The sequence below is a fragment of the Clytia hemisphaerica genome, unplaced genomic scaffold (assembly GCF_902728285.1).
Source record: "Clytia hemisphaerica strain Z4C2 unplaced genomic scaffold, Clytia hemisphaerica genome assembly, whole genome shotgun sequence".
In the NCBI taxonomy this organism is placed as follows: Eukaryota; Metazoa; Cnidaria; class Hydrozoa; order Leptothecata; family Clytiidae; genus Clytia; species Clytia hemisphaerica.
Window position 1 is genome coordinate 481,634 of NW_027104280.1, and position 22,865 is coordinate 504,498.

At 36.2% G+C, this 22,865-nt stretch overlaps 2 protein-coding genes across 2 annotated transcripts in view; one reads left to right on the forward strand and one right to left on the reverse strand.

Moving 5' to 3' along the window:
- The window catches only part of LOC136816905 (E3 ubiquitin-protein ligase ubr3-like), a 50,677-nt gene extending 32,773 nt beyond the window's left edge, over positions 1 to 17,904 (forward strand). The window contains exons 22-41 of the mRNA XM_067073241.1: positions 1,980 to 2,157; positions 2,877 to 3,308; positions 3,630 to 3,773; positions 4,318 to 4,430; positions 4,636 to 4,746; positions 5,018 to 5,146; positions 7,078 to 7,140; positions 7,312 to 7,493; positions 7,673 to 7,740; positions 9,617 to 9,743; positions 10,046 to 10,140; positions 10,604 to 10,653; positions 10,980 to 11,048; positions 11,466 to 11,561; positions 12,534 to 12,677; positions 13,012 to 13,188; positions 13,465 to 13,532; positions 14,380 to 14,524; positions 14,754 to 14,893; positions 17,701 to 17,904. Of these exons, the coding sequence (XP_066929342.1) occupies positions 1,980 to 2,157; positions 2,877 to 3,308; positions 3,630 to 3,773; positions 4,318 to 4,430; positions 4,636 to 4,746; positions 5,018 to 5,146; positions 7,078 to 7,140; positions 7,312 to 7,493; positions 7,673 to 7,740; positions 9,617 to 9,743; positions 10,046 to 10,140; positions 10,604 to 10,653; positions 10,980 to 11,048; positions 11,466 to 11,561; positions 12,534 to 12,677; positions 13,012 to 13,188; positions 13,465 to 13,532; positions 14,380 to 14,524; positions 14,754 to 14,893; positions 17,701 to 17,818 (2,649 nt within the window). The 3' untranslated portion in view covers positions 17,819 to 17,904. The remainder of the gene's footprint in view (positions 1 to 1,979; positions 2,158 to 2,876; positions 3,309 to 3,629; positions 3,774 to 4,317; positions 4,431 to 4,635; positions 4,747 to 5,017; positions 5,147 to 7,077; positions 7,141 to 7,311; positions 7,494 to 7,672; positions 7,741 to 9,616; positions 9,744 to 10,045; positions 10,141 to 10,603; positions 10,654 to 10,979; positions 11,049 to 11,465; positions 11,562 to 12,533; positions 12,678 to 13,011; positions 13,189 to 13,464; positions 13,533 to 14,379; positions 14,525 to 14,753; positions 14,894 to 17,700) is intronic.
- A 1,249-nt stretch (positions 17,905 to 19,153) lies between these two features.
- On the reverse strand, positions 19,154 to 21,326 carry LOC136816907 (asparagine synthetase [glutamine-hydrolyzing]-like). Its single transcript, XM_067073242.1, has 2 exons — positions 20,992 to 21,326; positions 19,154 to 20,821 (listed from the first exon to the last, which is right to left on the reverse strand). Exons 1-2 carry the CDS (start codon positions 21,273 to 21,275, stop codon positions 19,441 to 19,443), a joined length of 1,665 nt encoding a protein of 554 aa, XP_066929343.1. The 5' UTR covers positions 21,276 to 21,326; the 3' UTR covers positions 19,154 to 19,440.
- Between the last annotated feature and the right edge of the window lie 1,539 nt (positions 21,327 to 22,865).

A 22,865-nucleotide genomic window follows, 5' to 3' on the forward strand; every position in this document is an offset into this window, starting at 1 on the left:
CTTGTTAGCTTCTTCGTTTTCTTCGATTGAAGATAAGCTTGTTTTTGACTCGCTTTCTTCTGTTGTTGAGGTTAATCTCTTTCCACTGCGAAACCACCTCTTGTGCATACTTTTGATTCTTTATGTCGAACTATCTTTTTAATTGCAAACAAATTTCTTTCAAATGTTATGTTTATTTCTTTATGCAGCCATGTGCATACTTTCATTTTGGGCATCCTTTCCAAACACTTGTGCAATACCAATTTTTGTTCATTTCGATTGTTTGTACATCATTAAAACAGTTCTGTTTGACATTATGCAGTTGTGTTAATACCCTCTTCTTCGGTACATTTCTCGAAACATCTAGACAATATTTCGTTTGTTTGCTTTGTTTTCAAAACTTTTCAGCTTGATAAACAACTTTTTTCATCTTCTGTGATGAGATTTTGAATTCAGTCAAGTTATTCGCTTAACTGCTTTCTCACATTCAGCATGTGCTCATGCTTGATTCATTGATTTTAATTTAAATCTTCTAATTTTATTTTAATTCTTCTCTCATTTTGTGCATAATATTTCTCATCCCTTTTTTTTACATTGAATTCTATCTTAGCCTTTTGCTGATTTCGAAAGTTTTTCCTTTACATTTTTCTGGGATTCCTCTTTCCCATACGGTACATAATCTTTGGTGCCTCTATTTGTTTAATACTTCATTTTCATTAGATGTCTTCCCAAAATGTGTAATCTTGCTGGACTACCATTTCAATGTGTGCTTACGTTAAGCAAATACACCGTTATCTTTCTCATCAGGAACATATTCATCTGTGTATTGCTACTCGCCTTCCTTCGGCTATATTACTCATGATACGTACTCTATGACATTTTATTTCTATTCAGGCTTGCAAACTCAAGTCAACGTCCTCGATAATGGGCCCTTCGAGGATGAATTCTCGAAGATTGCGTGCTCTGACATTATGTATACATATTCTTATTCGCTGCGAATGATTCGCACATGCGATCGACTTTCAACCATGGTTTCTGCTGTCACTGCACAAGGCATCAGTACATATTCCCAAACCATGGACTTTCGTTAACGCGTTATCGTTCCTGGAATATACTCAAATTTCAGTTCTTCAATTTTACGTTTTCATTTATATTTTCTATTCTTTACTTGTATTGCGCCTTAAATCTTTAATTTTCAAATTGCTTTTACTGCACCACAATTCTTTATTTCATATTTCACCATAAATATTTGTAAGTCACAACATTCGTATTTTCTCACAAATACCCGCAAATCACAAAAATTCGTACACACGTACCTCTTGTAATTGCCATTATACGCTAATTAACTTCGTCGTAACCCTGACAAAGGGGAGCTTTGGGGTACTGTTCTTGCTCAAGGGAGCCCCAGAACATTTTATAGTTCTGCTCAGGACAACAAATGATTTCACCAAATCATATCCATACCATAACAATATCAATCAATAAGTCAATTTCAAGAAACTTTTTAATTCAAGAAACTTCGAATGGCCAACTCAATGTATCATTTGACCATTCCAACCATGAAACATCTCAAATGTTCATGCTAAAATATTTTATGCAAATGTTCAACACTGTTTTGTTCATCTTTATAGCTCTCAAGCTAACTCACTCTCGTATCGCATCCCCAGAACAACACAACAACTTCCGAATCATTACGATCTCGGTAGAACCTCCATTTGTTAGCCTTGTGAGCTAACAAAGTGTTGTTCTGGGGGTGTGATAAATGTAAGAATTTGTAACTACGGTTTTCTAATGTCTTTACTCTATGAACTCCGATATACTCTATAAATCCCATATTAAATTATCTCTAGGACCTGATAGCTATATCAACAACCTTGCGCATAATGATGCCCAAGGTGTGTTGATATTCGCTAGCATAGCTAACAGTATGCCAGAAATGTCAAAAAATTAAAACGAAAAACTTAGATCACACTGCTTTACATTGCAATTTTATTTTGTAGGTTTACGAGCCGATGGTTGCATTTGCTTACACAGCTTTTGATATCGAACTTCCATCTGCTTCTCTGGTGAATAATGCATTTCAATGCATCAAACAAAACCACTCCCTTGTGAAGAAAGATATCAATTACTTCGTCAACTTGCACAATCAGAAGATTGTTCACTCGGAACAAAGTGAAGGTAATTTCCCACTCGCATTAGTCCATTTAGATGGGTCAAAATTTTCAGTTTTTTTAACATAACTTTTGATTGAATAATATATTTCCTTGACAAGTTAAAAATTGTACATAACTCCGAGTTTCATGCTCTCCTAGCAATCGTCAGATGTGAATAAAATCAAAACATACTTCTCTTTTTCTACAAAGGTTAAAACATTGAAAAAATTGAAAAAAATTATAAAAAGTTAAAAGGTGATAAAAATGATGCGTGCCTATTAAGAATTAATTTGTAATTGTGAAATAAAATGCTATGGTGGATCCGGAGCGGAGGGACCTTTTTAAAGTTTTTTAATAGATATTTATTGACGTGTCTGCAGGTTGAAATCAGTTCAGTTCTCTTGTTAATTAGTTTTTGTTTTGACGTAATGATATGGTATTTTTCCGTTAAACATAAATTGCAAACTTTACCACCATTGTTGTATGGGCGGGCTCGGTCAATTATCTTCCAGTGGAGCGTGAAGGGGGTGTTTTGATTTTGGAGACTCCACGCGTATTTTGACACACTAACTTTTGATTGAATAAACCGATTTTAAAGTTTTAATACTTATATTTAAGTTAAAATTTTCTCTATTACAATGAAAAAAGAATCAACAAATCTTTATCCATAAGTTCACAATATTTTAACAGAACTAAGAGTAATCGCTACTGAGAATAGAGAAACCAACTATTTTGTATGTTTAGAACCTATGGAGCAGAATAATGACACTGCGGAGGAGGGCGTTGAAGAATCCGAAATGGAGAACCAATTAGAAGACGAGAGCTCTGCGATGAAGAACACACAATCCACTCCCTGTCAATCAAAAATTGATGACGAAAAATGTTCACTTGTAAACCTCTTGATGCATTTGAAAAAGAGAATGGAAGATTCGAGAAAAAGTAACACCACACCTAGAAATGTGAATTTGACCAAGGTTTGTGCTGGTGATGGAGCCTATTATCTGGGTACCATCCTCAAAGATCACCTTTGTAATGACCAAGTCGTAGAAGAAACTCTCAGTCCAATGACTGTCAATTCTAAAGCTAAAGAAGATCGAAAATTGAGAGCACTTGAGATCCAGAAAGTCCTGATGGCGGAATTCGCTTCAAGACAGACTAAATTTATGGATGGTTTAGGTTTGTACTTTCATTACATTATTGGTGCTGTCTCGTCTAATTTAAAATAGGCAAAATTTTGTGAGGAAGCCACTGAGATGAAACCATACCCTTAAAAAGAAACCGTACTCTTAAAAAAATTGTTGTATAGGACTCTGAAACTCTGACACTATTTCAAAGACTGACTGTTATCAGAGGTTTAATTTTGGTGATCTTTCAATTACTTTCCTAGACCATTTGTTTTATTTTGCACAGTTGTATCTCCTATAGGAAACAGATGTTAAATTTCGGATATTAGTTTACTTTTTTGATAAAGTTTATTCTGTTTACTTTGTTTCTCAGGTAAAACAATGGACGCTGAAGAAATGGAAGGCGTTGAGGAGACATCGAATGTGGAAAGTTATGAATGTCTTATTTGTACCAAGAAAGAAGAATCCACAGAAAATTCACCAATTGGGTTGATAGTTCTTCTGCAACCATCCACTGGTATGGATTTCATTGATGATTCTCTCGCCTTACCTTCACAAAGTGTTATCAGTAACCCCCACAACCGGTCGGTTGTACCCCTCCCAGGATGCACCCATGGGTTGGAACTCTTTTGAGAGAAGGGGTCATAAGAATTACCCTAACTCTTGAGGTCTGTTTACCCATTACATATAATTGGACCACCAAATTAGCATATATGTCACTTAATAGATTTGCTAACGGAATTCTGCAGCGGCTCGGTTGCCTATTGGTTAGCGAGTCAGGTCTTGAATCACTGACTTGGTTATCCGAGGTGGGGATAAGACGAGTCAAACACCTTTAAATATGTGAGGAAATGTAGAGAACGTCTAACTATAAACTTACATTGCGGGGTTAAGCTACGTTGTGGGCGGGGTTAAGCTACGTTGCGGGCGGGGTTAAATTCATTTTAGAGTTCATTCAGTGTAAAAAAATTCTCCTACTACTTGTGTGATCCGCTTTCTTTATGCCAAGATTCATATAAAGTTGATATTCAATTAACGAACTTTTTTCTTCATTTTTGTAGTTCTCGGAAAACGACACGAGGAGAGGTCTGAGGCGAATCATTATGTGGCGTCACAAATACACGAAGATTACCTCTCAAATAAACGGAAGGCTTTCATGCCTCACTTTGATACGGTAAATGAAAAATTACAGCAAATCTTCCACCTCTCTTATTGGAAGTGGATAAAATTCTAAGTATGTGTGAAAAAATTTGGATTGTTATAAGGAGTACTTAACTGAGACTGGTAGGAACTTTCTCATCGAATTCTTAAAGCTCTTAACCGGCATGTCACTTGTGTTTAATCTTTGTATGTATTTTGAACATTCTCAAACCTTTTAGCGGTCGATTCGATCAGCATTGGAAGTTGGTTTGGATTGTGGTATCAATATTCAAAGTTGTGGACATTACATTCACGTACATTGCCAAATCTCCTACTTCAAGTCGCTCCAGGTGAGCTAAATTCGATTGAAATTACTCTTATTAATTACTCTTCTTGGTATTGTTTGATATCCTGATTACCTTACTGTTTGCCTCCGGAAAATTCTAGGGGCTGGTCTAGCTTACCTCTTTCATGGTCTGGACCTTATTCAAAAATCTGGCACACTGGTGAGTGAGTATACAGAGCTTTGAAAATGTTTTCCAATGATACCAAACATAAAGGGTTTTGGGTTATGATTGACCCAACTCTCAAAACAAATTTTATAATCTCAACTTCTTGCAGGATGAGCAATCACGATTGTTGAATCTTGAGAAAGGAGAATTTACATGCCCGATGTGTCGACAGATTAGCAATGGAGTGCTCCCCATACTCCCAACATTCATAAAGATTTCTACTGCACAAGACCTCATAGTAACAATCAGACTTCTCACTTTATTCCGACCTCTTCAACCACATTTATCTTATATTAAACACTTGATAGAGCTATTCTAACTTTTCCGAGCCACTTTTCCGAGCAGGTAGAGCAAAATGATGCGCCATCTTTGCTAAAAGTAGGACAAACAAGACACGAACTTTGGTTTTCATTGTTAAAATATTTTGACACTGCAATGATTTCAAGGCTCGGGTCTTTTTATCAAAGATGGCGCATAATCTTACTTCATGTAGAGACAGAGTAGCTCGATGTAGTGCTTTATACAAGATATCCGTGTCTCTAACTAATCTCAATAACATGTTACGTTTCGAATATTGAGTCTCCCTTGAAAACCCCGGGGGGATACTAGGGCAAGATGGGTTACGGGGATGCTCTGCTGGTCAGGGTACCCTTTTTAACCTCTACGAGTCCCAGGCAGGGTCGCAAAAACACCAAAATAGAAAAATCAGTCCCTCGTAGGGTGCCTATTTTTGGAAAATTTGGGGAAAAAATAGAAAATTTGAGAACATTTTGGAATTTCAGTCCCATTCAGGGTCACTTTTTTCTCAAATTTCGAGTCCCACGTAGGGTCCATTTCTCGAACATCAGCGGAGCACCCCCGTCGGTCGGCAAATGTAGTACCCCCCCCCCCGGGTTGAAAACATACCTATTACGATACAATTGGTTTATCTCTGGTGACATGATCGAGATTCCAATTAAAGTCTGTCCAGATATAATTGGCAGTGGAAACAAGAATGCCTGTAACTTTTGATAGTCAAATATAATTATGGAAATTTTTTTTGCTTGTTTTAGAGAATCAAAAGCGCTATATTTGAATGTATTTTTGGTTGAAAAATTCGCGATTTTAAGTGGTTAAATTTGCGATTGCAAAAATTGAGCTTTTTTTCTACTTATGCTATAACGTTCATTTTTACACCAGTGGTAGTTCAACCTTGAGTTAAGAAGTTTGTTAAATTTCAAGGCAAACAGAAAAGTCCTTCAGAAGATATGGGACCCGAAATACCCCTTGGTAGCACTTTTCTGTGAAATATCAAATCTCCAACTTATTACTAAAAACGGGGGTAGTGATATGATAAAACAGTTTTTCGATCATAACAAATTTTACGATCTCTTTAATAACCTCATAGCCAAACTGTGTTTAGGGTTTTGGGAATTAGCAAAGTTCTTTAGACTTAAAAATAACAAAGGCAATATAAGTTCATGCTTATCTTTTCAATAAAAACAATTATACTGTGATTTCACTTCGTTTCGAAATACTAAATGATACCAATAGCAATAATACCAATGCACCAACACTTAACATTTTCCAACTTTTAATTGCACTGTTCAAAAAAGATAACATAACCCCCGTTTTTAGTAATAAGTTGGAGATTTGATATTTCACAGAAAAGTGCTACCAAGGGGTATTTCGGGTCCCATATCTTCTGAAGGACTTTTCTGTTTGCCTTGAAATTTAACAAGCTTCTTAACTGAACTACCACTGGTGTAAAAATGAACGTTATAGCATAAGTAGAAAAAAAGCTCAATTTTTGCAATCGCAAATTTAACCGCTAAAAATCGCGTATTTTTCAACCAAAAATACATTCAAATACAGCACCTTTGACTCTCTAAAACAAGCAAAAAAAATTTCCAGAATTATATTTGACTATCAAAAGTTACAGGCTTTCTTGTTTCCACTGCCAATTATATCTGGACAGACTTTAGTAAAGTTTTAAGAAGTAATTCTAATAATTCTGGACTGGGTTTCTTAGTGCTACCATTTTAGTTTTTACGTTCCCATTCGGTAAAAGTAGAAACGCTGTACTATATCACCGAGATGGTCAGGGTTTCTCTTAAATCTTCTTGAAAAGTTTCATTTCGTGAAACCACTTGATTACCATGGTAACATTTTCTTGTATTTATTTTTCAGAAAGGGAAAACGTTTGAAGAGAGATGTGCTGACATCAACAAGTTTTTAACTTTTTACCAACAGGTAATTATTTAATCGAAAAATGTAACAATTCCAAATCTAACCTAGTAGCGAGGGATATTTATTTCAAATATTGAAATGCAATGGGAGCAAAAAAAGTTCAAACCTTGCTTTCTACGTCCAAGTTAAGTTTAATTCTCAACTATTCTCAATTCGAAATTGTTTCTTTACCAGGGTGGCCTGACACAATTCACCGCCCGTGCATTGGAATTCACGATGTTGACCGCCTCCATTTCCACCCTGGCTCAAAAAATGGAAGAGTTGATCAAGAACGCCAACAGCAAAGTGTTCGAGTTTTATTATGGAAGCAACTGGAAATGGACTGACAAATATTTTGTTCTCCTCGGTTCCTTGAGGTAGCAATCTGTTATATTAGAGTTTAGTCAAGTGAGGTCTCAATTCCCCTTATTCAATCTCCCCAATTTTCTCTGTTCGATTTCTTGTTTAAAAGTCGTGTACCTTCTTACTTTACTTTTGTTGCTTTCAATAAAAAGGAATCGAAGATTCCATAAAACCAATCTTTCTTTCTTTGCAGACAAAATCTGGAATGTGAAATGGAATATCATTTGAGGAACCCTTTCAAGAAGAGACGCAGTTGTTTCGGTAAGTCTCAATTTATGATAATGATAAATATATATTTTTTATATGTCAGCAATTTATAAGCATTAAAATCTCTATATATAAAGTTCTTTAACAATCCACATTTCAAATTTGTTTTTGTACCCAATGGTCACATTTCATCTACTTGATAAATCGATAGAATCAGTTGCTGTCCTTTTTCTGCTACAACAAGTCCTCTTCATCCTCTCTTTGACGAGTCTGTTTTTGGACAAATAAACGAAAGCGTTGGAAAGAGAGTTAAGAGTAAAAAGATAAAAAGTTGCCAGCAACATTTCATCAGGCGCGTCTCGGTCTTTAGCGATACGGAAAGCTTTGACGGTCAAATCGAAAGAGTAAGTTATGAAGAAACAGAAAATGATGATGAAAGAGATTTGGAACGCCCTCAGTTTCTTTTTACGAGTTTCCTCTCTCGTTTTCTGTCGTTCACTTTCAAGAGAGTTTTGCTTCAATTGTCGTAAATGTTTTTTCAAATTCATGAAAATATACGCATGCGCAGATATGATGATGACCAGGGTTGCCATGTTAACGAGAATGATGATACCAAGACAAACAAAGTCCACCTCCTCTTCCTCATCTCCGTAAAGTTTGTTGAAAATCGTGAAAATGAGAATCAGTGAAAGTGGACCAGCCCAAGAGAATGTTATCAAAACCTTTTGTTTACGTTTTGTTAGCCACGTGTCGTATTTTAAATTCAAGTAGATAGCCCAAAATCGATCTAGAGTCAACAGTAAGATATTGGTTGAGACGATCGTTTCAAAGGAGGTGCAAATCAAACTCACGTAGCGCATGATTCGTAATTCTTCAAAGTTTCTGTCATCTGACCACCTCTTGGTGACTTGCACAACAATCAGTGTGAAAATGCTTGCGTTGTTTACAAAATGTGCCATCATCAAACTGAACAAAAACACTCCATGGCCACGACGAAGTAATTTCGTACGTTCGTGTATAAAAAATATGAGGATTGCGCTGATGAAAATGAGAGTCAGTGTGAGCAAGGATAGATAGAGATACACTATTTGGAATTCGTCTTCTTTTCGACAGATCCCTCCATGCATTCGAATACAGGAAACGTTTTGTGATGCTCGAATCGCCATTTTGTGAACTTGACTGATTTTCAAGATTTGCCTTTTTGTTTTCATTCCATCGATAGCTTTCTCTTTACACTAATCTACAAAAGCAAATATTTGACGCTAGTCTCAAATTTCATGAGACTATTTGTTTGAGATTGCTATTTTCACCTTTTCCTAACCTAAGGTTTTTTTTCACAATTTAGTGGTATGTTATTAAGCGAAAACCAGCTTGGGGACGCTTGTTTATTAAGGTTTATGAACATAAGAAACCCAGAAATTCACACAGTGGACTATATTCTGAGTTTAAATTTCCTTGTTGAAAGATCTCATGAATCTCTATGAAATCTATCTCAATACAAACATAATTGTCATCAAATACTTTAAAATGTTACAATTTCATCCTTCCTTGTCAGACATTCACTATCTTTCCTTGACTTAAAATTTTCTCACTTTTTCAAATTCAGTAAATACACTACATCGACTGCTGGGATAAAAAGAAAAACAAAATCACGTTTGACTTTCCTAATGAATCTTAAATGAACTCTCAATATCCAATTGAAAATCTTTTTCCCTTTTTTTATGGTTTTAGATTTCAATTTCAAGAATATCACGGGGGTTTCTTTTCTGAGCTAATTAAAAGCAAATTCGGGGTTAAAACTTTAAACTTTTTCAGAACTGTTTTTTCGCACGCCTGTGTCGTAAATTTCTTTCCCCTACACGGCGCTGACAAGATGATCATTTCAGTTCTCTTTACGTTATAAATAAATAAATTATTCCCTTTTTTTTAGTTGACATCTTGGAGTTATTCCAATTCCATTGCCAGTACGTCTCATCTCCGCTTCGCTTGCGCTGGAATGAATTGTGTTATGGTAGCGATGAACTGGAGGAAAGTACGGCAGCTGGCAAAAAGAAAAGGTCAGTCACGTGATTTTTAAGACTGGAGAAAGTTGTTTTTTCGTACTCACAAATGGGAACAACAACTTGAAACGTAATTGAAATCATAATTATAGGAAAAAAGCTGTATGAAATAACTATGCTAATCGAGCGTAAAAAGCGCTAGAAGCTATCGTAAGCGTGTGGTCTAATGGGTGACGCTTAAACGCGGATGAGGGTAAAATTAACCTCGTGCGTTTGGTTATATTTATGAAACAAGTATTTATAACAACACTTTCTAATATAATTTGTTTCAAAAATTTATCTTTATATATTTTTTTCAGTTCGTTGACTTACAATGAAATTCCATTGCTTATGGTGGACGCCAGAAACCTGGTGTTGCAATTCATTTTAACCTGGCCTCACCACATGTCCAAAGGTGACTTCACTCATTTATTTCTCAACAGTTTCAGTTAGCTATGAATTATAACACTCCAGTGACGGATCAAAGAGAACATCTATGATGGAGCGTGTCTCTTTTAGTCATAATCTTTATAAGGAAATTAACACTCTCTCCCTTACACTTTTACTACGCTGACAGCCATCAAAATTTCACCGGTCCAACGCACCATAAACATTACAATTTATTTGTCTAAATATTTGGTTCGTCAAATCAAAAGTGCATAACAATGCTAATCAATGCACTGGGCTTGGTAAAAATTCACTGGAGTTAATTTTTCATTTGTCTGCCTATCAAAAACAAAGCAGATTCCTGCGTTGATGATGACACTTTACCAGTCAGTCAAACTCAGTCAATTTAAAAGAAGCCTTTCCCCTCTTTTATCTGTCCGACATAGAAATATGTTTGCGCCTTTCTAATTACATGCCTGTCTATTTTACAGGAGAATTTCTTCATGTTATTCAACTTTGCTTCAACTTAAACTTCGTCCAGGTAAATAAGGGGCCGTCCATATAACACGTACGCAAAGATTTTCCAAAAAAATTGATACCCCCTCCCCCCTTGTACGCAAAGAACAATAGAAATTATGTCATTTAAACAATAGATGTACGCCTTTACTAACCCCCCCTCTCCCCCCTTCACTGCGTACGTACTATATGGATGGCCCCTAATTTTATTCGAGGCCCCTCTCGTGATTATTTTGAAGGATTTGCAAAGGAAGTTCAATTAAAGTTTGATAAAAACTGATGCTCCTTTGAAGCCTTTTGCGATAAATTATAGGAATTGTATTCCCTTCTATTTTTACTTCTTCTAAACAGGCGCTGATTTGTATTGGATTTTCGCTGGAGCCCTCAGAAGTCGAAAGTTGGATCCAATCTTCCAACAAAGTAAGTTTTATCATTAATCTTCAGACATAAAAATCTATAATATATCTACAAACATTAAATAATTTAAAGGGAGAGGGGCTTATCTAAAGAATCCTGCATTACTAAAAATAGACAGAAAGAACGACAAATTTCATAAAAAAACATTTATCACGGGAATTAACTACATGTGGTCTAAAAGAACGACAAATTACGCATGCGTGTTACAATGCAGGATTCTTAGGAACAGACTGGGATGTCCCTACTAACTCTTTCTAACTCAAATAAGTCGGAGAAAAGGGTAAACTCACTTTCATAGCTATCTCCTACTTCTTAGGGGAAAGGTCCCCTTTTATTCTATATGAGTAGTATTGATTGTTAAAATGGTGGCCCAATTTCTGGGAATTGAGACTAGAGGCTACTTTAACTTTGATCACGCAGGGTGGAGAATCAAGCAAAATACAGCAATATGCAGGAGCCGTTTGGAAGCACAGCAAGAATTGGAAACGGAATCAACCTCAAGACGCCCCCATGGAGGTAAAGGTGCTTATGTATGACTGGGCGCGACAGTGGATTTCCTCCTTATTTTAAAACAAGCTCAGTTATACAGCGCACGCTTTGATCCACGTTACTTTAACAGTAACTTCCATTATAATATCAGAACGAGATGCAGAATTTCCAATGAGAGGCACATTGTTTAGAATTACGAGTTTTTCAGCAATCAATTCTTAACCAAAGCAAAGGGTCTATGTGTAATAGTTTTTCTATAATCTCGCAAAATATGATGAAACCCGGAATATTGTTTACCTTATTGGTATATATTTTCGCGTGTTACAAATTTTCGCGGGTACTTAATTTCGCGAGTTTTTTGGTCAATTTTCGCGAAATTTAATACTGTTTAAATTTTTCAAAATTACAAAATCGCGAAATTAAATACACGCGAAAAATTTTTTCTTAGTATTTTGTTAGTATTTTTACATCAAAAACGTTTAGTTGTGTTTCAAGCAAAATCAGTCTTTTTCTTGTTTCAAGCAAAATCAGTCTTTTTCATGCTTTATATTCCCACTTTCTGAAAATACCTAGTTTAGTGAATCGCGAAATTTAATACACGCGAAACAGGTTTTTTCGAAAAAATTTCGCGATTCGCGAAAATTTGTAACACGCGAAAATATATACCAATAAGGTACCTTAAATAATTAAAGGGACATAACAGTACTTGCGAAATTTGTAAACAAACTGTATGCAGCGGATACAAAATCAAAACAAATGTCACATGTCAAAATCAAAAATCAAACCAAATATGGCTAATTTTGATTATTCAATTGTTTTACAAGTTTGTTTTGGACACGTGATTTTAATTGTTCTCTTTAATGACACGTTCGCGCAATGTTTACATTTTACTACTTTAATGTCCCTTTAAAGGATTGTGAGCAATACTGATAGACAGGCCCAATTTCAAATGTGTTCTTTACGGCAACTAATAGTAGATCACCAACTCTTATATTTCAGCAATTGCTTTCGTGTTCCGTTCTTTCCCCACAAGCCCTTGCGATGAAAGTCGAAGAATACTGCTCCATTTTCCTCAAATTTTGTTGGTTCGTCCAGCAAGTATGGAGAGGAAGACCGACTTCAGACGTGGATCAACTTTGCACGGTAAAGCCGTTATTTGCCATATCTTGGGACTTGTGCTTGATAATCATCCGCTTGCATCTCTTACGCCCGTAGCGATACATCGAAGAAATTATTTCAGATATTTCACATATATCATTTAAATCCTTTTAAGTTTTAATTTCTTTTTGTAAAACCTTACTTTGAGCTGAACCTTTCCTTCTCACTGAAAATTTAAACCAAGCGTGAATGGAAAAGGGAGCTATTAAACACAAATCACATCATACATCCAAGATACACGAAGAATAAGACAATGCGAATACATTGCATCTCTTCATGATTTTACTTTGTGTTGACTACCATATACCATTTCTTTCAGCCCATCCCTTCGACTGTTGGACAGCTAGCGGTTGATTTACAACTAGGAGGAAATCAGACAGCTGAGACTTTCGACCTTACGGATTGCTTATCTGTGCCACGTGGTAACTTGTGTGACGTCATTTCAAAATGGTGTCAACAAGTCGAAGAGAAATTCGACTCTCAAGTTAATCTCGTGGTAGGTGCACTTTGTTAACGGTCGCTTGTCTAGCTAGTTCTTGACTTTTAAGATTCAAAACATGTTCAGGCTGTAGAAATGATGATTATAACTTTTACGTTTGTAGACAGAAATCTGTCTAGTTGAAGTTTCTAACTCAGATTTCCATCCTGGGTAGCTATAAACATCAAAACAAGAAATATCTTCACTCCATCCTCATCCAAAGTGGATTCTTATTGACATTTAATACTAAATTATTTTAAAGACACCTTCAAATTCCTAATCTTTTTCTTTCAGGACTTGTTACCAAGAACAATCCATTGGCAATCACCGAAATTGATTTCTCTTCCCAAAGAATACGACAGGTGACCCTATAATATCACATGATATTTAATATTTTGTATCATTTTTACTGAGGAGAATTGATGTTTGGGATTAATTGGAAGTTGGAAGGGTTTAAAAATACCACCCTGTTCTATTTTTGAGGACCTCGTTTCCTACCAAGTATGTTTTATGGACCTACCCCGGTGGAGGTCCTATAAATTAACCTCTGTCCGTTCGTCCGTCCGTTCGCTACCAACTTTTCTCGAGATTGACTCATTAGTTTTTTCTAATTTTTTGCACAAAGATGTGTAACTATAAACCCTCGAATGTGACGGAGCCCGGTTTTCGAAAAAAAAAAAAAATTTGGGCAAATTTGAGCCAAAAAACGGCTAAAAAACGTGTTTTTTGGACTTTGTGAAAAATTGGATCATTAATTTTTTGCATGAAAGTAGGTAAAAGATGAGTCAAGCAGATTTTTGTAAAAAAAGCTTTTTCAGCTCAAAAAAACGCATCTTTATATATAAGAATCACTATTAATAAGCATACATCAATGTTCTTAGCCAAATTACTCAATTTTTTGATGAGATGGATGTTTTTTTGCTCACGAAGCCTTGAATATGAAAGAATATTTCAAGAGCATGAAATTTTGGTTTCTTAACGTTTTTTTATAAGAAACAAACGACTAATTTTAATAGATCGTCACTATTTGTGTTCTGAATGATTGTTTAACGGTCATGCTCACGTAGATATAAATTATATATGTGTTAAATAAATAACCAGGTAGGTCCATAAAAGTATCATTTTTTTTCGGTGGAGACCTCAGTCTTTTGTCGGAAAGTCGGTATTCACTTCATTAAACATTTGAATTTTTCGTTCCATGATTTACAGTTTATTCCAACGATACCGCAAAGAGAAATGTGTTCGATGTAACACTACACCGAACGACCCAACGATTTGCCTTGTGTGTGGAGCTTTTCTTTGCTTTCATGCCAGTTGTTGCACTAACAGTAAAGGAGTCAACGAATGTGTTCAGGTAAGCTCTACTCCTCGGTTCTATGTACCTTATCGGCCCTTTTTACGCCGGCCCTAGTTTGACGCCGGCCCTTATAACGCCAATAAGGGCCGGTGTTAAAAGGGCCGATAAGGTAAATGATTTATCCTGTTAAATTTAGTTAAGAAAATAAAAGAAGAAGATAATCCAGAACAAAAGCATTCTCGAACATTAGAATACCTAACACTACATCTTCTTACACCTTTCACAGCATTCGATGGAGTGTGGTTGTGGGACAGGCGTTTTTCTTGTCATCTCTTCTTCCGTCACTCTCATCATACGCGAAACAAGAGTCACGCTTTGGGGTTCCGTCTACCTTGACTCGTTTGGAGAAGAGGATAAAGACCTCAGGTAAGGCTCTATAATCAATGCATTTTAAGCGGATTTTTTAAGTTTTATCTCTAGGCCAATCATTACCATGTATTTTAATCTTTCTCATTATAATTTGTTGAATTTAATCTCCTTGGAATGTTTTCTTTCCCATAATGCATTTGTCTATTTGTTAAGTAAACAATACACGTGGTATAGTGTAAACCTACCTTTACAAACCTTTATACATCTCCTTCAATCGAAGCTGTTTAATATTAATGAGTAATTGATGGAATTTCCCTTTGGTGTCTAAGGGGAAATTTGATTTGAACATCATCTATATTTCCCCGTATTTCACTCTGCCTATTCTTTCACTTTCTTTGCATTTTAACTTTCGTTTTTTCATGAATATACATCCATCTCCTTTGTATTTTTGTAGTAAGCACTGCTAGCTTCGTTGCCGCCGCGTTAAAATCATAAAATGAGACAATAAATTTTGCTGGTATACGTCTTGGGAATATCTTGCTGAAAACGTCAAAAGTTCGACAAAAGTCTCTGTTGTTCAACTCTTCAGAGGCAAAATTTTCGTCAGTTTGTCAATACACGCTTTTTGGACCTACCCCGGTGGGCTGTAGGTCCTATAAATTAACCTCTGTTCGTTCGTCCGTTCGTCCGTTCGTTCGTCCGTTCGTTACTAGCTTTCCTCGGGATTGGCTCATTAGTTTTTCCTAATTTTTGGCACAAAGATGCAAAATGGTAATGCCCAAAATGTGACGGAGCCCGATTTTCGAAAAAAATTCATTTCCGGCCGAAAATGCCGGAAATATGCCGGAAAAACCGGTTTTTTGGCATTTTCTCGAGATTTCATCATTAGTTTTTTCTGATTTTTTGCACAAAGATGCGTATTAGCAATGCCTAAAAACATGGATTAGTCCGATTTTTGAGAAAAATTCTATTCCGGCTGAAAATGCCGGAAATATCCCGGAAATCGCCGTTTTTGCAGATTTTCATTGGACTTTTTCCTTATATTTCGTTGTTTTTTCACACAAAAACATTATTTGTAGCAATGCCCACCATCAAGCATGGTTTAATTGTCAATAAAAGTGATTTTTGAAGCCGGAACTTTCTAAAAATCGCCGGACGGAACAGCCTTTTTTCGCCGGAAAAAAAAAAACGGTATTTCTTGAATTTCTCGAGCTGTACTTTATATTTTTTCATGAAATTTTGCACACTGATGCAAAATGGCAATACCTAAAATATGACAGAGCCTGATTTTCAATTAACGTACTTTCCGGGCCGAAAATGCCGGAAATATGCCGGAAAAAACCGGTTTTTTTGGCATTTCTCGAGATTTCATCATTAGTTTTTTCTGATTTTTTTGCACAAAGATGCGTATTAACAATGTCTAAAACATGGCCTAGTCCGATTTTTGAGAAAAATTCTATTCCGGCTGAAAATGCCGGAAATATCCGGAAATCGCCGTTTTTTGCAGATTTTCATCGGACTTTTTCCTTATTTCGTTTTTTTTTCACACAAACAAAACTTATTTGTAGCAATGCCCACCATCAAGCATGGTTTAATTGTCAATAAAAGTGATTTTTGAAGCCGGAACTTTCTAAAAATCGCCGGAACAGCCTATTTTCGCCGGAAAAACGGTATTTCTTGAATTTCTCGAGCTTGTTTATTTATTTTTTCATGAAATTTTGCACACTGATGCAAAATGACAATACCTAAAATGTGACGGAGCCCGATTTTCGAAAAATATTTTTTCCCGGCCGAAAATGCCAGAAATATGCCGGAAAACCGTTTTTTTTTACATTTTCTCGAATTTTCATCTTTAGCTTTTTCTGATTATTTGCAGAAAGATGCGTATTTGCAATGCTCAAAAGATGGCCGAGCTCGATTTTTGAGAAAAAATTTTTTCCGGTTGAAAATGCCGGAAATCGCCGTCTTTGCAGATTTTCATTATATGTTTTCCTTGTATTTCTATGTTCTTCACACAAAAACATTATTGATAACAATGCTCACCATCAAGCATGATTCAATTGTCAATAAAACTGATTTTTGCGACCAGAACTTTCTATTAATTTTTCCCTACAACCCTTCCCTCTCCCCCCATCAACAATCAATGATGAATTTATTGCGTTATGCATTTTCGCTAAACGATATATTTTCTGACTGATTTTTTTCTCCTCGCATTGCTATCTAACTTTCATCATCAGGTAGGTCCATTCAGCATCTAGCTTGTTTTTTATAAGAATACACTTTATAAGAATGTCCATGATGAAAATGGCCAAAAAATTAAGAATAATGCTAAGAATATCACCATCATGGAATTTTGCTACTCAAGCTAAGAATGCCATTTTTAGAGCATTTTCGATTATAAATTGTCAATTACCCCCAAGACGCCAAGTAAGGCTCACTTCTTTCACAAAAATACCATCATTTTTTTGAGACGTATGGTCTGAATTAGGATCCTAACTTAAGAATGCTGTAAGAATATTTTAGGATGATCCTTCCAAAAAAGTTAAGAATATCCATGATGAAATGGATTTACACCATTCTTATAAAAAAAAAAGCGTGTACTCCATGCAATATTCCTAAATTTTGACTTCAGAGTTTCGAATAATTGACAAACTTATTCAACCTTTCATAACTTTAGTATACTATTTTTTCAAGTCATTTCGAAAAATATTGGAGTGAGAAAAGTGATTCAAAATACACGCAGTTGAAATTCTGCATTTCAGCATTGAAAAGTGTTGAAAGAATATTAGTCTAGTCGTTTAAATGTTCATGGTTTTTTGAGGTGGAATCATATTTTTTTTGAATGTTTCTTTGTTTACTTTCAGGCGCGGCAAACCTTTGTTTCTGAGCGAAGAACGTTACGCGCGCTTGGAAGAAGAATGGCGCGCACAAATATTAGACCGCGCGACCAGACGCTGGGGCATCCATCAGAATCGGTTGTAAATAATGATGTCATGTTTCCCGATTTCTCGATAAGTATGATTGAATTTGTATAAAAGTAGAAAGTGATAAATGTATTTATTTTTGTTTTGTTTGCGTTTAAAATGAAATGATTTTTTTATTTTTTTCTGATAATGTCATATTTTGTAAATAGCACATGTATATACACATTTTTATTTCAGGTACAAAGTTTTTTATTTTAAATTTTATAGAGGTGGTTCATATGTTTCAATCTAAATGGTTAAGTGTCACCAGCACGTAACATAATTTCGAAGAAGGGGTTGGTAACTTAGACCTCCACTTCAACTTATGAGTCCAGCAGGATAACTTATGCAACTTGACGATCTACTGGGATCCGAATAAAATTTGGTGAATTTGCTAGCTATATGACCCCTGTCAGAGAGACACACTCGCTTATATTTGAGGGATGGAGTACAGGGGGGCACGTAGTTAGAGTACTTGACCAGTACTGAGAATGAGTACTTTCTTGTTTTTTGTTTTTTTGCCCTCCACCTCCACTTTGTACCTTGGGACAAGGTTGGAGTATGCCTTCAATATAGAATAGACGATATCGGCTTTCCGAATTCTCCCCGAATGATTACCCATGATACATTGCGCAAAAACATTCACGGACGATATTGACTTTCCGTGAATTTTTTGCGCAATGCATCATGGGAAATCATTCGGGGAGAATTCGGAAAGCCGATATCGTCTATTGCGTGGTACAACCACGATATTGTTGCTGAACAATTAGGTTTTATCTCCAAATTCCAGAGTCCGTAACAAAAAATCACCCATATTTGTACATATTTGTCTCTCTTAGAAGAAGCTTTTGTAGGGAAAATTGCTGCTGACTGAGGTGTTTCCTTTCTCATTACAAACCAAATATTCTTGATCGTGACTAGCTTTTGAAGTCTAATTTGCACAAGGTTCTAAGTTGAAAATCAGTTTTTTATGAATTTTAATTAATACTTTATGACCATTCCAACCAGATACAAAATTTCTTTTAACCGATTTTGACCAGCTACCTTTCAGTAGTCCTTACAATGTTTATTACACTCCCCACTCCCACTGTATAAAAAGTTTTCGGACCTCTTGAGCTGTAGTGTTTGATTTTTGGGTGGATTGAATTTGACCATAGTTTGTTTTTTGTAAATAACAGATGGAGAGTTTGAATCTTTACATAAAGTAAAATTGAAAAATATAGAGATATTTATGTATAACAACGGAAGAAAATATAGCCTCAAAAAGAAGTAAATTCGAATTAATTCGTGAAATGTTTGACGCCAGGCAGAATTTCAAGGCCGCCTCCCACCCACAGAAGATTATGACAACAAATTGCGGTAAAAATGAGTTTCTTTTTGTTATTAATTCAGTGGTCTATAAATAAATAATGACAACTTGTTACAAAAAATAAAATTCCTAAAAAATTGGAATATTTGGAACAATAATTAACCCCTAAGACATTTTGTTTCTAAAAATTTCGCTCCATTTTTGGCAATAAAATAAATTAAATTGGAAGTCCATTTTATGAATTTACCTGTATAAATTGTTATTTTTATGTAGGTCAACTGTTTGGCTAGTCTTCTTTTAGATAATTGTTTTTACGACGTTCTATTTTTAGTTTATTGTTTATAGTTAGTCAGCACTCTAGCTGAGGGATCTTTCACATCTCCCTCTTGCCATCTGGGCATCCAAAAGTATGGCAATATATGGCACTGACCAGGATACTTGGATTCAAACATGGTGCGGTAATACAGGCTTTCGAAGGAGAAAGGTGGGTTGATAGGGAATTTCTCGGCAGCTTCTTCCAGTTGTTGTTTGGTGAAAAGTGTAGCTGCATGGCGTTGGATGTGTGAAAACCATGAATCAGTTTTCTGAGAGATTCCATCACTAAATGCTTCTTTGGGTCGCCATAAGATCTCATCCGGTAGCAGGCCTTTGAGGTGGCCATCAAACGCCGAGCGAAGGAGGAATTTTTCGACGCCATCTTTCGGTTGGACGAGTTGTTTATCGATGGAGAGGTAATATGAGGTGAAAGCTTTGTCCAAGAAAGGTACACGTAGCTCCAATCCATGGGCGGAGATGGTTCGATCCGCCCTCAAGTTGTCAAAGATGTACAATTCACGCAGGAGGCGTTTGGAATCTTCATGGGCGGCTTCGGGCGTTGGTGCTTTGTGGAAGTAGATGTAACCTTGAGTGAGCTCGTCTGATCCTTCGCCGGAGAAAATGACGACGGTGTTTGTGTTTTTGCGGATGTATTTGGCCAACAAAAACATGGGTGTGGACGCCCTGTTTGTGGTGATGTCATAACTCTCTAAGGCATAGTTTACATCAGGAAGAGCATCTAAAGCTTCTTGTGGTGTGATGAGGACTTCGTGGTGCTCTGTCTGCAACATTTCGGCCACCTTTCGTGCTTTCATTACATCAGGTGATCCTGGGAAGCCGATTGAAAAGGTTTGGATGGGGTATTTGATGCCCATTTCTCTGGATAGCTTGACAACCAATGCTGCAACTAGACTAGAATCAAGTCCACCGGAGAGCAAACATCCTATCCTCCGTTCGGCCATCAATCGCTTTCGGACAGCATCAGTCAACAGGTTGCGGATGTTTTCTTTGACGTCATCGGTGAGCGTGATTGGAATGTCGAAGGCTTGTGGAACGTCGACATCTGTGAAAGATTTTTCTTCTAACAATTTAGAGAGGCCAGTTTCTTTACAGATGTTGAAGGTAGCATAGGTTCCAGGCTTCAGTTGCTTGATAGGTCTTGCTTTTCCGTTCGATTTGTTCAAACCAATCAAACCTTTAGCTTCGGATGAAACTCCTAACTCACCGGAATCCGGACGTAACGTGAATAACGGACGCACCCCGAATGTGTCTCTTCCAATGTGGAAAGTTCCATTTTCCGAATCAAAAATGGAGACAGCGAACACTCCATCCAGTAATTGTAATGTTTTCTCCATGCCAAATTTGTTGTAAAGATGAATGATGATCTCACCGTCCATTCTATGAGAGAGGGAAACTCATTTATTAAATCATTCTTTTGGAAGAAATTGACTAGAACTGCCCAATTTACAGTTTGTGTCATTTGTGGAAGTTTTGAATGGTTGAGGTTGCAAAGGATGTCGAGAAATCTTTTCACATGGTGAAATTCAAAATGAATATTTTTAACTTACGATGTCGTTTGTTCAAATCCATATTTTTGGAAGAGTTCTTTGAAGTTATAGATTTCACCGTTGTACGTGAGATGGATGTGAGGTAGTGAATACAAACGCATGGGTTGTTGTCCTGTCAAATTATCCATGATGGAGAGTCGATGGAACGCTAAGTAGGAGTGTTTGAAGTTCGGAAGACTTTCGATACGGAAGAAATCCGGTCCTCGGTGAGCGATGAGGAGAGCATGATGGAGTTCTGACGAAGCTTGATGATCGTAACCAAAGATGGCCCAAATCCCACACATTTTCTTGTTTCTTTTGCTTTCTTACTGAAATTAGAAGAAAGAAATCAACTTTTTTGAAAAACTTTACTGATGAAAGACATTTGTACTCTCTCTAATCCAAACCTCTATTATTCGAACTAGAATAATGGACCCCTCAACTAGAAAGTACTGTAAAGTATGAAATACTCTCTGTAATTCGAAATCACTGAAGTGCAACTTCATTTTAAACTTCTTCATACACACACATGCAAATGTAACGAGCGTAAAACAACAACCACGTTGATTTCTCATCAATTTTTATTCCTTTTCTTTTTCAGAACCTTTCCAAATAGACGTTAGCAAATATCGAAGAAATACGAAATTCGAGACTATTTAGACTTTAGACCCCCTTTTTATCTTCAATCGAAAAACACATCTTCACACCTAGAAGTTTAAACGTTGTGCACGCTATTTCTACGTTGCTCGATCAGCTATAACAAAGTCTGAATCACAAACCTCTACAAAACCGCAAGTAGTAAAGGAATAGCATGAATCTGTTAATGGGTGCCAGCCTAGCTATAAAGCTACAATAGCTCTCTGCTGACGTCTTTCAATAAACTTGCAAATAACTACATTCTTTGCAATGAAACAATACTGTGCTACTTTTTACTTCTAAACAGACTACTGTTCCAGAAACGCCTTTTTCATGATTGCACCAGAGCTGCTACTGAAGAGAATTCTTCGGTACTACCCCACAATTGAACACTTCTTAACTTTACTTTACTTTTATGTCTTCCTGAGAGATTTTTGTCACAACAGGCCAAACCATAATAACAAACTTTACTACATATCAACCAAAGTTCTTTTCGTAAACTCAAAGTTATGTACGGTGAGGATAAAGTTCATTTTCAGAAATTTCACAACGTTGCAACCCTGCGTGAAAGAGTTTTGTATGAAAATATCCTGCTTGCGCAAAATGACCAGAAATTATCACATGGGCAAAGCTTCCTTTTTCTTATCTGATAATCATGAGATTATGGAGATTTTCCTGAAATTTCACAACAAATCTTGAAACGTGTTTGAAATCAAAATAAGATCCCTTGTAGTGTGAGTCGTCTTAAAAACCAAGAGAAATCTTACGGTAACAACTTTCTTCCTGCTTTGAAATAATCATGAAGCCTCGTTTCCAGTTTCCTGTCAAACCCAATCTATCAAAGGGATATTATCCACTTAACGAGGCCTTTATGGCGACTAATTGAAGCTAATTGTTTGGAGACCAAAATAACTTCATCGAAATTAACTCAATGTGGCGGAAGAGTAAAAGTTGAGCCCTTGGATTAGCTACATAAATAGCGTGTTGTGACGTTGATAATCATTCGACGAAAAAAGAATTTTTCAGAGAATTCCGTACACGCACTTTATAAGAAGATCATATACAGTATAAGAATATTAATGCCAAAATGTTAAGAACAAGTTAAGCACATTTTAAGGCTTTGTGGACTCTAAGTACTAAGACATCCGATTTCTTTGGAAAATCACAGAATGGTGAACATAAGAACATATTAAAAACATTTTTAGGCTTAAAAGTAGAAAAATTAAGAACATTAGAAGAGTTCAAAAATTTTGGATGTC